This window comes from Nilaparvata lugens, chromosome 1 (genome assembly GCF_014356525.2).
Source record: "Nilaparvata lugens isolate BPH chromosome 1, ASM1435652v1, whole genome shotgun sequence".
Taxonomy (NCBI): Eukaryota; Metazoa; Arthropoda; class Insecta; order Hemiptera; family Delphacidae; genus Nilaparvata; species Nilaparvata lugens.
In genome coordinates this window covers 44,408,667-44,425,475 of record NC_052504.1, presented here as the reverse complement: position 1 = coordinate 44,425,475, position 16,809 = coordinate 44,408,667, and the positions used below count along the sequence as shown (strand labels likewise).

General features: G+C 32.3%; 1 protein-coding gene across 4 annotated transcripts in view; it reads right to left on the bottom strand.

The window, feature by feature from the left end:
• The window catches only part of LOC111053324 (NADP-dependent malic enzyme), a 57,695-nt gene extending 41,819 nt beyond the window's left edge, over positions 1-15,876 (bottom strand). For 2 of the 4 annotated variants that reach the window (XM_039434679.1, XM_039434688.1), the window contains exons 1-2: positions 15,279-15,638; positions 8,800-9,004 (exon numbers count right to left, since the gene is read on the bottom strand). In XM_039434679.1, the coding sequence (XP_039290613.1) occupies positions 8,800-9,004; positions 15,279-15,373 (300 nt within the window). In that variant the 5' untranslated portion in view covers positions 15,374-15,638. Of the gene's footprint in view, positions 1-8,799; positions 9,005-12,102; positions 12,105-15,278 lie in introns of those variants that run through there. The other 2 variants (XM_039434668.1, XM_039434700.1) reach the window with 2 other exon arrangements.
• Between the last annotated feature and the right edge of the window lie 933 nt (positions 15,877-16,809).

Here is a 16,809-nt window from a genome sequence, read left to right as displayed (position 1 = left end):
TCCAGTTCAAATTTCTCATTTCAAAACCCTTGCTGTTCGTAACTGGTATTTCTGAGCTGTATGAAATTTCTTGGCCCTTGACAGGGTGTTTGGTCCACTGGTGATATATCATTTCATTTATAAAATGGATTCACTTCACGTGAGATCTTTGCACTTTCACAGTACACATAGGCCTACTGCGATCAGTGCCTTATATTTTGAACCGCATTCCTTAACGAAGGTGATTGCATTAAATCCAGTTTGATAAGCAGTATCATGAGTCTCAAGGGTCAATGGTCACTACTGTTTAAGCCTACCACAGCCTACTTAATAGACACACCTCTTACCTACTATAATATTAGCCTGTCCAATCACAAACACTAACTACAGTACAGGAGTTGGCCTGAACAATATATATATATATTCTAAACATAGAGCCTACTTGAGGCTAAATCGATAAGACAATAATATAGCCAGTACATGACTCACCAACCTATAACATTATAGGCTTCAACAATATTTTTTATATAATCGGTTAACACATCGGCAAGCTTGTAATAAATCGGGGTCAACTCCTTTGCATGATAATGATGTATACTTTGATAAAAATGTATCTGATAAATCGTATGTTCGCCTAGCGGTGGATGATTATAGTATAAAGTATTATGATTGGATATGAGATAAGAAGTGATACGGTTAGGGTGGAGTAAGTTCAAAATTCCTATTCTTGGGCCTATGTATTGGAAATAGGTGTGATAGTTTTAATTTCAGAATTTATAAAGGTCTAATTGGTAGGAAAATAGAAGATGCAGCTTCTATTGAAAAATTTACAATACAAACTTACTTTCTATTTAGAAATTAATAATTATAAAAATATTGGTAACATGATAATGATGGAATAGGTTACAAAAATTCTTATCTCACCAGAAAAGAAGGCATGTGAGAGTTTAGATTTGAGAATTTATATTTTGGGATATCGAAATACAAAATAAGATATGAGAGGTGAGAAAACAAGATGAATAATCCAACTTGGGAGGGTGAGGAATGAGGGTTGTATCTCTTGTTATTTAGATAGATTGGTCAGCCAAAATTTTCAGCTTTACTTTTCCACAATGAAAAATTTTCATAGGAAAATCGGACCATATAAATCTACAGATAATCTAAAATAATCGGGTGATTAGAGTATTCATAGACCTTGAAATTTGATTCTCACCATTCGTCTATTGATCTACGTGAGTCACAAAAATCCTTCGACGAAAATTGCAGTGCCAAGCCAATTATGGAATAATGAATGGATGTTGGGTGGCCCAATAATTTACAGTATTATCAGTCATCCGTCACTAATTCGTTCACTATTTTTTGTCTTGTGACTTGACCTTAGAACCACGGAGTGATAGAATAAAAAATCATATGGAAAATCCTGAATCTGGGATTGATAGATACCGTACGTTTACACATTTCAAATTCATCATTTAAAAGTGTTTTTGTATTCAAGATGAATATAACAGACCGTTTGATAAATCTGATGATAACAACTTCTGTATTCATCTGTCGATCAAGCTCATACGGATCAGGCCCACGTTATAATGGCAGTGTTTAATTAGCAATGGTATTGCTATGGTATTGCTATCCTTGTCTATCATTCAAAAAAGCGGATAGCTCTATCTCTTTCTCGATTTGCTATGTTGCCAGATCGTCTTCTAACAATGTTGAATTAATAAATAATTAACAAAATATTTAATCTTAATTATCTTGAAAAATATAATAATTCATTGCTTAATAAAATATAATTGATTATTTTAAACGAGAATGAACAGTTAATATTACATCAATAAACCTGTATCAGCTACCGTCTATAGAAGGCATTGACAAGACAGAGGATCGGCAACGTTGTACTGCTATCTTTCTTCATTGCCATTATAACATGGACCTCACTATAGTTTCGACCTAATAGTCTACTGATTCCCCAAAATGATTATCCTGACTATTTTTGTGATTTGCAGATCAACACGTGAAATAAATTATTAAAAATGTAAGATGAAGAGTTGTCGACGTTGAAAAATACAAGGTGTGTTTGTTGCATAGGATTGTAAACATTAAGACATGTTGTAGATCTACTGATCAAAATAATGAAAAATGTTACGATGAACGTAGAATCTAGAAATGCTTTGGTCCCAAGATGAATACAGGTAATTATAACAGATCTTTTAGTTGGAATTCCAAATTATTTCGGGATTTTTTGGTACCTTATTAAAATAGAATTTTTCAAGTCTCTGAAAAATGAATCCAGAGTTGTCAACTTGATGTTCAGCATTAGGCTAATCATATGAAAATGATATGATTAGGCAAATATAGATGGATATATTAGGCAAATATAAATATATTTGGCAAATTAAGCGGGAAACGCAATTCTTGAAGTTTTTTAAGAGGTCTAGAATGATTGATAATCTTCTTCGAGAAACTCTGTATGTATACAGTATAGACTAATCTGTGTAGAGCAGACGTTTTTAAAAGAAATGCATTATTTCTGGTATAAGATCAACTTGCAATTCACACTACTTGATGCCAAATTAATAGCAGAGGAGACGTTCTTATGTAAGAGGGTTTCGTGTACAGCTTTCCATTCGCAAAAGCTAGAGGATGTGAAGACCTATTACCGCTCTCCTCAAAACTCTTCTTACATCACTGCAATAGTGCAATCTCTGAAAATAATTTGCACGGTGTAAACATGTACGATATTTTACGCAACATGATATTCTAGGATATCTTCGAGTCTGAATGATTAGCTAAAGGCCACGTTTACACCAGAGCTGTTAACTGAGATTTCAACAAATTTCGGCAATTTGCTGCCAATTTCTTGGAAAGCACAGCAACATTTAGCTTGTTTTCTACAGAAAAAATTGTCATTTTTTTTTAAGAAAACTATTTTTTTCAAACATTTTGTTGACAACTGTGGTGGAAACATGGCTCAAGTTTTTTGGCAGATAGTTTGAGAAAAAAGCAGGAAATTCATTATCCATGTCATGCATGAAACAAAGTTGCAATTTCTTTTTACAACGATCTAATACAACAACACTGACATTTTCAAACACATTGAGAAACCAACCCAATTTAACTTATATTCCAATAAGAGATGCTACGAAAAAAACACAGGTTGATGACCTCTGTGGTGAAGATTTGCGGTTGGCTGAACTGCTGACCGCAAAGAAAGTTATGACAGTATCCAGTACTTAATTCGTCATCAATCAAAAATCAACATCCAGAATTCCATTATCTCAGTACACTCCTTAAGCAGAAGGCGAAGCAGGGTGTGTACTTCTTGCAAGAAATAGTTCAGAAAATATAACATAATGTACGTGTACTGTTACTGCACCAATAATTCGTTGTTAGTTTCTACATAAGCGATAATCGAATAAATGAATAAGGTATGAGAAAATGGAATATTGGAAACATCTATGGAACTTCAAAAAATGAGGCAATTTATCAAGATGTAGCCTATTCAACATAATCATCAAATATATTTATGTGAGTTAAATCTGGTAGTGAGCTGACACAAGTCAGGAGATTATGATTTTAGGGTAATTTTCATTCAAATAACATAAAAATTGCACAACAGATGATTGATGACACCGTATTGAACTTCGACCATTTACAGGAATTACATGAAATTAAATCCTATACATGGTTGAAGGTATTGGAGATGCATTTTTTCCAATACTCCTATGAAAGACATTTCAAATTGAAATTACATTTTGATTGAATAATGAATCTAGTACTGTATTATGCTCTTTTAAATTGGAAGAAGATTTTCACCAGCTTTTCCAATCAATGAAACACAGATCTATCAAAAATATTTTCAGTGAATGAAAGACTAAACATTCACTCCCACATCCATTCATAGGGTTGTTCTCATTGATACCCACATCCATTCATAGGGTTGTTCTCATTGATACCCACATCCATTCATAGGGTTGTTCTCATTGATACCCACATCCATTCATAGGGTTGTTCTCATTGATACCCACATCCATTCATAGGGTTGTTCTCATTGATACCCACATCCATTCATAGGGTTGTTCTCAGTGATACCCACATCCATTCATGGGATTGTTTCAGATTGAATGGGAAATAAAAATAATCTGGGAGATCTGCTTTTGTGATTAGAAAGTGAGCAGAGGGGTGGTGGGGTGGATCGAGCACGTGGTTATCACATGCTGCCAGAGTGGCATAATCACAATCGACCCCAACTCAAGTGACGTCAAACGCAACTTATAAAAAGGGAGGGTATTCTTGGAAAGGAAAGGAAACTACGCGAATTTTTACACTCTGCGCTATTTATTGCATCACAGTCTTTGAATTGGGATGAAGCAGTTTCAAAATTCGTCGAAAAGCTTTGTGTATTTTACAAGAGACGTTTAACCGTGTATGCTGCATAATCTGTAATTGGAATATATCATTACAGTATTAATATGAGGTAGTTATGGAATGTATATTTGTCCATCATAGAGCGAATAAAATTTTCAAAAAGAAGTTTGAAGTTCAACTGATCAAAACATAACTATGACAAGTAAAATCACTTCACTTACATGGGCTACTTGATTCAAGTAAAAACAATATAAAAGCTTTTAGTACCCTTTTATTAAAAACTTTAAAACATTTCAGCGACTAGTTTCAACCATTGGACATTTTTCAAATTAAAATGTGATTAAAAAGTTTTTTCACATTTTAACTTGAAAATGACCAATGGTCGAAACTAGTCGATAAATTATTTTAAAGTTTTTAATAAAAGGGTACCTACTAAAAGTTTTTATATTGTTTTTATGACAAGTATTGGGCTATTAGTATTATTAAAGAGAATGATTCGCATTATTCAAAATTCAATTGCAAACGATATGGAGTTACTTGATAGTCCAAGAGAGAAATTTCTTGTATGTAAAGAAATAATAGAGCAGTTACATTTTCATTTATATGAATAGACCTACTCTAAGGTGTTATATTTACAGCGTTATTATATTGATTATTTATTGGGATTGATTCTCATGTTCGATGACATTGAGGGTATTCAAAATTGAATTACTTCATGGGATTAATTTTATTTTTCTTCTATCAGGATTCTTTAGTTATGAACATCTCTACAATATCATTTAGTTATGTAGGAAGTTTTTAAAGAAAAAACACATAAATTAGAATAATAATGCGAACGTGAACTAGTACTTTCATTCTAGCTGAAGTTCATTGATTACTTATACTATCACAACAATAATTTGAGTTATCAATTATAAAAACTATTCATGTTTCAATTTCGATATGACCTTGACCTTCCTCACTGAGAAAGAGCAAGTGCGTGAATTGCAAGGCTATTGGATCGATAACAATGAATTATCATCGGGAAAAAATGAAAACTAGCGTTTTGAAACGGAAAATTGTCTTTTCCATTCATTGTTTTTGTTCCAATAGGCCTACTTGTTAGATTTTCCACAACAACAAATAGGCATACCAATGAAGTAGCCTATATACTATTTCATAAATATTATGAATCAGAATTGGAACTTGAATCACGATCGATTCCGTGATCGCTTACGAAATAGTTGGACAATTTACGAGGATGCAATATCTGTTCTTTTTTATAATTTCTTAAGATTGTATAAAACTGTAATTCAATTCCAGATAGAATTTTTTAGATAGTTCATTTTAAACTTGAAGGTATTATTTAAAATCGTAGATGATTCAGCAAAAAAATGACTTTATTCAGCTTTTATTTCGCTTTATGGCTCTACCGTATTCATTTTCATTAATGATTTTATAACAATCTTGAAATGACTTTTTGAATGGAACATTGATACTGAAGACTGCTTTGGTATTTTTCACTATGTATTGAATAATTCCATTTTATAATCGTCTTTCGTAAAGGCATATTTTTGGATAAAATTTAAGTTATTTTGATTGATTGGTAAACCGATGGTTCTTCAACAATTAAATCAGAAGAGAATGATCTATTCAATTCGAAAAAAATAAATTTGGGGTTATCAAATTCTTGTATAGTAATTAAATTGCACGGAAAACGCATTCATTGCGTAAGCTGCAGAGATGTTTTTAGTGGTTCAGAACACTACAAGAGAAAGCATTTCCTTCTTTACTTCCTAAAGTTACGTAATCAACGACCTTCATTACAATGTTCGTTTCTCAACTACAGGCAATTAGAAGTGGAGCAGTCATTACAAATTAAATGCTACAAAAATTATGAGTAATTTCTGAAGTTGAGTAACTTAGTTATTTTCTATTAAAAGCACTATAAAAACGAGACAGTTATTACCAGAAACATAGTATTATTAACATAATGTGGATGTCATCTCTTGTGATTTGTGGTTTATACTGAAAGTTTAAGTTTATTAACTTTATAATACTAATTTCATAAACTTTGCTTAACGAAAAAACAAATAATAGTAGAACTTCACATATAGAGTAGTGGCGCAATATTTGCAAGTACAGAAAGAATCTGCAAACTGGTTCTTGATAGAATTCAGATGAATTTTATATTCTCCTACAAATGTCATTTCTAATAGTTTGTAAAGTTACAGCTTATACGAAAAAGCAAAATAATTATGAGAGGCTCAAAATTGGAATACCTTCAAATTAAAAGTAATATCTATTTGATAATTTGTGGAGACTTACATTTCTGGATTATGTGTATTATATTATTTTGTAATTAAATCTCACTTCAGTACATTTTGTTCGTATCAAAACTCATTACTAACATGTCCCCTATTGAGAAATCTATACTTTAGCATCATTAGGAATAAGTAAATTTATCTGATCAATTTTGGAATCACTTTCAAAATTAACTCATTTAATACGCATCACGTTTCAAACACGATACTGTAGAAACGTTTTGCATAGATTAATATGATCAATTCAATAGAATAGAACAGATAAAATGTGGAGATAGAAGAAAAACGCAATGTCTTATCAAAAGCATTATTATTGTGTAATTGGCCACGAAAATAGTACAATCAAGCCATCTTATTTGGAAATATGAGTACTCTCCTATCACTTGTTTAGCATGACTTACAGATATCACCCAATGTAAGATATCACCCACTGTCAAGGTCAAGCTAACCAACTATATTTTAAGGTGACCGCAAATGATGTTGAAAGTCCAAGATACGCATTTAATAATTTAATTCTATTGCCACCAATTTTATAAATCTGTTAATCTCATAGAGAAAATATGACATTTATAATTTACTCACCTTATAATTTATCATAAATCATATTATCTTAATTCATACAATATTTTTCTTCCATTACAAGTTTGTTTTTGAATGAATAGCTAACTTTAGTAAAGAAGTGAATCAGCAGAATGGAAGCTCTTGTATATTTTATTAAGTTAGTTATATTTTGAATTGATTGGGAGAATATTAAATGCTTCAAACAATAAACATTTTTATCTATTACTTGAAAGGTGATAAATTAATCTTCTATTCATTGAAATTAATTGATTTAATGCTCTTTGATTTAGCGGTACAATTCAATCTGATTCAGAGCATGATTTTTTCATGAGTCTACAGCTACACCTTGTACAGTTACTGCACTTCACTTATACGGTGTATTCTTACAGCACTGCACTTAGTGAATGGTGAAAAAGTGCACTCATAGATTTTCCTTGTATAACTTCATTCTATAATTTGATTAATAAATTTTATGTTATAATTTTAGTACGACGATAATAGACAGCGACTATTTTAAAAAAGGAAGGTATTACTAGGCTACTTATATTAAGCAGTGACAGAATCTAATCTAAATATACAATTAAACCAACAGAGCTTCCTATTATGAGGCATTGATTTTATGCTCAAGAATTCAAATTATAATCTGCAGTAGCCTATAGAAAAGCCTCAGTAGTGACACACACACATTGGATTCCAAGAAGATTTCTCAGTCAACTATATGGAGTAGCCTACCTTTATCTTTTGCAGGATAGGGATGATTGATGACAAGTTTTGTAAGTTATAACAAAAGCATTTCAAGGTAGATAGGAAGACTTATAGGTACTGTATACCGTTACTACGAAAAAGTAGAAATAGACTTGAAAAAATAGAATTGTTTGAGATTTCTTAGGAAAAGGTCAATAACCAGCTCCCATTATAAAGTTAAATACGGTGACAAAATGTTGCGAGATCTCCCAGTTAGATTTATTCCAGTATCAGACCCAAGCCTGAATCTACACCACCTTTGTTGAAAACACAATTCATTCTACACGAATAGTTGAACGTGAAATTACTAGGCTCAACTTGATTCGAGGTAAAAATCAATATCACTATTTCATGCTTCTTCTTATTCACAATAAGATCTGTATTAAATTTATGATCCTTTTGAAACCAGTTGAACCAGGTACCGGTAGATCCGGATTCTACAACGCAATTAACAAAACTAAAATGTAGACTTTAATCTCTTCTGTCAGTTTCTGCTTGTTACCTGAATGTTCTTATTATTTTTGTAAAAATAAGACGTATACAAATAGGCTATAAACATTAATCAATGATTAGGATTGTCAGAGAGAATAATTGAAGTTGCGATAGCGCCTAATTGATATTTTCTCATCTGGTCTCACACCTCAATCTCTCTCAGCAATAATTTGTATTTATTTTTTACTTGAGTCACCTAAGCCACACTGTATGATATTAACATATTCATCATTGATAAAGATTGTCAGAGAAACTTGAAGTTGTCAGTGTGTGTTTTGGAGATTTGAATTGACAACCAATCTACCGCCAAACGTCAAAATAAAAATTGAGGTTAGAAGGGCGCATGTCCACTCACCTTGTTGAGGCGTGGGTCCCTCATGTGGTCAATTCCTCTGATCATGCTGTTGGCGACCGTAGAGGAATTGGCGGCTTCTTCAAAAGTACGTTGACCAAGTCGATCAGAAGCCATTATTGATGAGTTGTGTTTTGCCGATGCCGACTGTTCCCTATCAACTGCACCTTCTCCAAGTGCGGACCGTCTATTATCAGGCTGCTGTGACCTGCGCAACAAAAGTCACTACTGTCACTGACTGCGCACCTATGCTATCACGCCATGCTCACATAGTTTGCAGCTTCGCTCCCAGAGTGCAGCACCTCTCAGATCCGCCATCATTCTGAGCGCAAATCTACAAAATCATGTACGGGCGATTTCTTGCCAAGAATTTTATCCTATTTTTACTTTCCTTGCCCTACTACCATAGGTAAGGAAAGTATTGCTTTCCAAAAAAAATTAAGGTACCCCAATTTCAAGTTTTCTATACGTTTCAAGGTCCCCTGAGTCCAAAAACATGATTTTTGGGTATTGGTCTGTGTGTGTGCATGTCTGTGAACACGATAACTCCATTCCTAATTAACCGATTGACTTGAAATTTTAAACTTAAGGTCCTTATACCCTGAGGACCCGACAATAAGAAATTCAATAAAATTCAATTCAATATGGCGGAAAAAATGGCGGATAATTACTAAAAAACCATGTTTTTCTCGATAATGGCTCTAACGATTTTCTTCAAATTTATACCATGGATAGCTATTTATAAGCCCTATCAACTGGCATAAGTCTCATTTCAGGGAAAATTTCAGGAGCTCCGTAATATTCTTGAGAAAAATGGCGGATAATGACTAAAAAGCCATGTTTTTCTCGAAAACGGCTCCAACGATTTTCTTCAAATTTATACCATGGATAGCTAGCTATTCATAAGCCCTATCAACTGGCATGAGTCTCATTTCTGGGAAAATTTCAGGAGCTCCGTAATATTATTGAGAAAAATGGCGGATAATGACTAAAAAGCCATGTTTTTCACGGTTTTCTCGAAAACGGCTCCAACGATTTACTTCAAATTTATACCATGGATAGCTATTTATAAGCCCTATCAACTGACATATGAGTCTTATTTATGAAAAAATTGCAGGAGCTCCGTAATATTCTTGAGAAAAATGACAGTTACTAAAAAACCATTTTTTTACGATTTTCTCAAAAACGGCTCTAACGAATTTTTTGAAATCCATACCCTGTATAGTTATTTATCAGCTCTATATCAACTGACATGAGTCTTTTTCCTGGGGTACTAATGAGGGGTCCACCCAATCCTTGAGAAATGGACTTTGTAACCTCCTTCTCGTGCATAGGTAGGTTGGTACACGGTTTTTACTTTTTCTTCTTCCATATACCGTGGGTAGGTAGAGCAGTTTATAAAAAGAACACAGTCATAGTCAAGATATTTATCTGTAGAACAGCTGTTTTGACGAATTTCAAAAAAAAATTATCTAATTTCATAATTTACACAAAGGAAAAAGTACTCTGAAAACAATATTGTATATACACATATACAGTAGTCTGATCGTAGTTGCAAATATGTTGCCGTCAATCGTCATTATGTTATTCCCCTAAATTATTCTCGTTTGATAATGAGGCTTATAGTTCAATGAGCAAGGAAAGTTGTGTGAGTGTACCACACCAGATTTTTAGAATGTGTTAAAGAAATTGTTGGTAGTCCTACTAAGAATATTTTTTATCCCTATACTTACTATTGTATGAATTTTATTATGTGAAAAATATTTAAGAGGTTGGGAAATCACTAATATGCAATGCAATTTTTTTTTAAAAAAGGGGGCAGTATAATAATAATAGCCTAAACCTCCTTTTGAATAGAAAAATTATACATTATGAGAGCGGGAAAATTTTCATGTAAAAAAATTACAGAATGCCAATTTTTGAAACCATGAAATATGTACGGTAGTAACTATATAGTGGGGATTCTAAATTACATATAATATGTATCTATAATTTCAATTTATTACATGTTATTGTCGTTTTTGCTTGTTTTCCAATCAATCTCGAAGGTGGTCATCTGAAAAATTTCGATACAGAATTCCAAGAGAAAATAAATGACGAAAAGACCACATCAATATCTCAAACCTTTCCAAAGTTATTCACATTCAAAAATACTAATAAATCATACAAAAAATAAATGAGCACCGGTAAACCGGAGTGAGTTTGTCCCTATTTTGGGGAGTTGAGATTTTATACCGCTTGCAATCAATACTTATTGAGTTGCAAACAATCTCTTGTAATATTTTTTATTGTATTCTGCAATGTTTGAAGAGTATTTTTCATAATAAAAAGTTATTATTTTTCTCCACTTTAAAATATATATATTTTTTTAAATCAAGAGACAATGTCAACCAGGGGTTGGGATGACTTTGTCTCACTTTGAAAAATATATGGAAAAAGTTCATTTTCAAGAGTTAGACAAAGTGAAACCAACTGTTAACCTTTGAAATGAATAATGACATTGAAAACAAATGAAATCCACTTCAAAAAATCACAAATTAGCTTATTTTTTGAAAAATATTTCAGTTTCTGCTGCCTAGAGATCTTTTATAGCGATGAGGCATGTTGGCTCCAGCTGCAGAATCAGCTAAAAACGAATATTAAGATCGTATTGATCTCAAGCAAGGTGAATATTTTGTTTTATTAGGTAGAATACATTATATTTTTTGTCATATTTTGAATTTGAGCCTTAGGTTCAACTCACACTTATGCGATTCAGGTCGAAAAGAGACTCGTCTCTAGTCGAGAGCATGTGTTTTCAAATGGTGACATTGGTGACAGTCACGGAGACTAGAGTCGACAGGTCTGAGGGCCATCATTTGGAAAAACATGCTCTCTTCTCGACCTAAGTCGCGTAAGTGTGAGTTGAGCCTTAGGCTCAGCCACAGAGAAGAGGATTCCTCCAACTTTGTGGCTCAGCTCACACTATCTACTCGAATCGTACGATTCCAGTCCAGGATACTACTCTCGACCTTACGACTTTTTCGCTCATTGTCACTACTACTTCAGTTCCATGCTACTCTATTTTCTAACCAAACTTTATTATAAATATAAGATCTAATTTGCATGTAACAAATTTCATAATAATTATTATGAATATTTTGTCTTATCTAAAATGATAAAACATCACTTTCATGAAACATAACCTCACTTTAATTAAAAATGCACGCGCACGGTACTACGCAACTCAAGTCGAGGCTCGACCAACATGTCGAATCGACTCTCGACTCAGTCGTGAGGTCGCGGAGACTAATAATTAGAATCGACTGGTCTGAGTGTCACCATTTGAAAACTAGAATCACAGTCTCTTCTCGACTTGAGTCGCGTAAGTGTTAGTTGAGCCTTACAGTAACATTTAGGCTACCTACATATTATTCAACACTTTGAACAGAAAAATTTCATCTGTCAGATTTTTTATGTAGGCCTACTCATTTATATAACTTCTGTATGATTTATTGATGAATTTTTAAATGTGGATAACATTGAAACGGTTTGAGATATCGATGTGCAGTTATCGTCATTTATTTTTTCTTAGGCTGGCCACTAACGATTTTCGATCTTTTCTTGCTGCTCTATTTTTGAGGATAAATTACTTTTCTATCATTATGATTTGTAATTTTTCAGAGGTTTATTTATTGATATTGATTTTTCATTTTATATAAAATAGGTCTCTCGCTGATAACAAAACATGCATGATCAACATGTGTGTGTGCATGTACAGGCCTACCGTTAGGGGCCAGCCTTAAAAAGTCTGTATTGAAATCATCTATCAAATGATCCCTTCTTATTAAAAAAAATGGAGTTGGATTCAAAATGGCGGATACAAGATGGAGGACAAAAATTTTGAAGTGACAGAAAAATAGTATTTTTTTCAATTCGAATAGGACCCCAATCAGACATATAGTCAAATTCCCTTTGTAAAATAATTATTACGCTGTTTTTTAACATAATTTTTACCAACCTTTAAACGTCAATCAATATACATATTTTATTAAATTGACGGCAAAAATTGATATGAAGAAGATTATTGAATCATTCTTTCAAAATCCAAGCTTAAAAATATAGTACAATCAATATAGACATAAAAAAGGGGGTGTGCTTGCAATTGATATTGTAGTTCTGATTTTTCAATATATTATTTGGGTAAATAAGAGAATACCAGAACCTATTTCTTCATGCAAAATTTCCTTGTGCTAGATACAGAGTGGCCCAAAAACCTCGTATTTTCGGCTCATTTTCCAGTTTTCAGCTATTTCTGCCAAATCTCGTAATCGGACAGAAAAATTTGCTCTTGTCTTTTTTTTATATTATAAAATTCTAAATAAAATTAGATCATTCGGAACTCCAATGGGTACTGAGTTATGATTTTTCAAAAAATAAGTGAAATTTTAAGAAAAAATCAATTTTGATAAATTTATTTTTTGATTAACAATATCTTCCGATTGTTACCGTTTGGATGTATAGGTAGGTACATTTGACACAATGCTCAGATTTCATCGTACTACACTTCATGCTTCTCGGCTCGTCAAGGCGGTCCAAAATCATGCATTATAAGTCAAAATCGGCCGAAAATGGAAAATTAAGTGTCACTTTTTGTGTAGTTGAGAAGTTGATATTGTGGTAATTATTCATATTGAATGAAATAATTGTGTTAAAAATTGACAATTTCTTAGTCTTTTTCATTCAAAATTAAGTGTACTTTATACCAATACACAAAAAATGGTCTATTTCTATATTTCAAAGCTATGTATCTCGGTAACCCCTTATTATAAAAATCATTACTTGATCTTGAAGTGTACAATAGAATTTTCTCTTTCAACTGTTGTAAACGAATCATGAAAAAATATGTATATATTGTTGAAAAAAATCCGGAAATTGTATATATTTTCCTCATATTGACGGTTTTGGTAGTTCTATGATAGGGAAAAGTGATTCAAGATGGATTTTAGGCAACGGAGCTCGTAGAGGATTAATTTATCTACAATTTGGAACCATTCGTGAGTTTCTATGATGTGTTAGACTCGTTTTAGAAACTCTTGTTCAACAGTAAAATCACGAAAAAATGTAAAAACTGAAATCGCCATTTTAAAATCTTCTGTAACTTTTGAATTGTATTGGAATTGAAAATATTATTTATTGGAGTGGGTAGAGGAGGACAATTTTCACATCCTCTCTAGATTTGGAAATTTTATCAGGAGTATTGATAAGACATGCAGCTTTGAAGATACAAACTGGCCATTTTTTGTGTATTGGAATATGGGCTTAAGTACACTCAACAATAAATTTTCCATTTTTCGGCCGAATTTGACATAATATGATGCATGATTTTGGACCGTCTTGACGAGCCGAGAAGCATAAAGTGTAGTACGATGAAATCCGAGCATTGTGTCAAAAGTTATAAGTGTTTGGAATTTTGATCCTTGAGGTGTCCTTAAGCGCGCCTCTCCACTAGGAAATACTGAAATGAAGTGCATCTAAAGGGTGATTCTCATATAACATAATCTCATGAGCTTATGTCATAGTGCGAAATATCAATGTGAGGACAATGTAGTTGGTGATGATGGTTGGAGCTGAATATTAGGTGTTTTTCACAATACAAGGAGCATTCATTGTTGTCAGGTGTACCTGGAAATCTATATGAGATAGAGCGCTCTACCTGATCTCATATTGTAGAGCACAAAAATACGCCCAGAGGGATTTTGAGTTATTTTACCTATACATCTAAATGGTAACAATCGGAAAATATTGTTAATCAAAAACTGAAATTCATCAAAATTGATTTTTCTTCAAATTTCACTCATTTTTGAAAAATCATAACTCAGTATCCATTGGAGTTCCGAATGATCTCATTTTATTCAGAATTTTATAATCTAAACAAAAGGCAAGAGCAAATTTTTCTGTCCGATTACGAGATTTGGCAGAAATAGCTGAAAACTGGAAAATGAGCCGAAAATACGAGGTTTTTGGGCCACTCTGTATCTAGCACAAGGAAATTTTGCATGAAGAAATTGGTTCTGGACTTCTCTTATGTACCCAAATAGTATATTAAAAAATCAGAACTGCAATATAAATTGCATGCACCAATGAATATAGTGACTGGACTAATAATGCAAATCTTTTTACTCCAGGTAAAGATTGTCAAAGCATCAAAGTTGAAACTTTTCTCTAATTCGATAAAAATTATGTAAGGCTTATAATGGCCTGCACAGAAAGAATATACAAGTATTAGAACAGAATAGTGTTTAAATGGCATCAACTGACTGAAATAAACTATTACAACTCAATAACAGCATATCAGTAAATTTATCTAAGGTAGAAGATAATTAGACATGAGAGTAAAATCTCACCAACACGAAAAATAGTTTAAATACACCTTTCAATTTCTCACAATATAAAAATTAAAATTATTTCAATCAATTGTTTATCTAAGCCTATATATTTACTTCGAATTAGAATCTTCAGCTGGACAAGGTACAACGTGAGTGATTGTTCTTGAAGCCAAAGTCTTCAAAACATGTGATTGGCGGGCCAACTTCATCTTGATAACAAGAAGTAGTGTTTTTTCTTCAACAAACCACTATCAAATTCTAAACACCACTATGATTGGCTACAATCCAAGAATGAGAACATTAACTGAAGATGAAAAATAATAAATACATAATTTTCACACATACACACACTAAATATCGGTATATTATTTAAATGCACGGTAAAATTTAAATATCACTAAATGCAGCCAAAATTACGGACAAGCAGATGGCGAAACATAACGTTTATCTGCAAATGTTTCACTCAATAGAAGGATTTGAACCGTGCGTCAGTTATTATTACAAGTTGAAAATCAATTATGGCGCACAATGTAAAGATTATGTTATTTGATAAGAGTTGTTCAACAGTAATAGCAGAATTTTGTCGATAATACTCCCAAAAAAATTCTCAAATCAAATTATTATTAATAAGATTTCTTATGTTCACAAAAAGCATCATTACGTGATAATCTTAATATAGTTTCTCATCTGACCTTCACTAAATAATATTCATTCAGTGCCCTATCAGCTAAATTATTGCCTTTAAAATATTATTAAGATTAAATAATGTTATTGTTCTTGTAATAAAATATAATTATTGGAAGGTTGCCAATTGCCGTGAGAAATGTATTTTAATTATTTTACCATGTATACTACTTGTTTGATGTAGAATATTTTGATTTCTTCTGAAGAATAGGCTAGTAATTTTTAGAATGAGTTGATACTTTCAAGATAAGAGCTGTAGATATTTTTGCAGCTAAAACTGTCATCCGAGATTGGATTATACAAATATTTTGCCGCATAATAAATAACAATAGTGCTCGTGATAATATTATCATGGAGACTTGTTAGAAGAATTATCAAGACCTCAATCAGAGGTGGAAGTTCACAAAAGTATTTAATACACCATTAGTTGATGATATGTTCTGATTGTTATGGGTCAAAACCTCCGTGAAATAAACCATAGAAATTATTTTGGAAAATATAAATTACGAAGAAGTTGCCTGCAGTTGCAACTAAATCACTAGTTACAATGTAACATTTATTTATCTATTACGGAGAGCGAATAACCTTTCGAAACCTAATTTAATTCTACTGTGAAAGGATTTTGAGTTGAGTAGAAATAACTATAATTTATAAATCCTTTTATGATCACCGAATAAAAAATAAAATAGATGAATTAATTCATTTCGGACTTGAGCCAGTAGTTTGTGTTAGAAGTTTTCAAGATGTCTTTAAACGGTAGAGAAGTGAACCATGTTTAATCTAGTCTACAGATAGTCCTTTTATTCTTTCAACTATTTAGAATGGGGATCACAAATTGGAGCTGTATGCTTATGTTACTTGTATCAAGTTGTAAAATATAATGTAATTATCAAATGTAAAATATATAAATTTCTCTACTTGAAATTGACGTAGTATATTGAAGAAGACAGGTCATAGTATC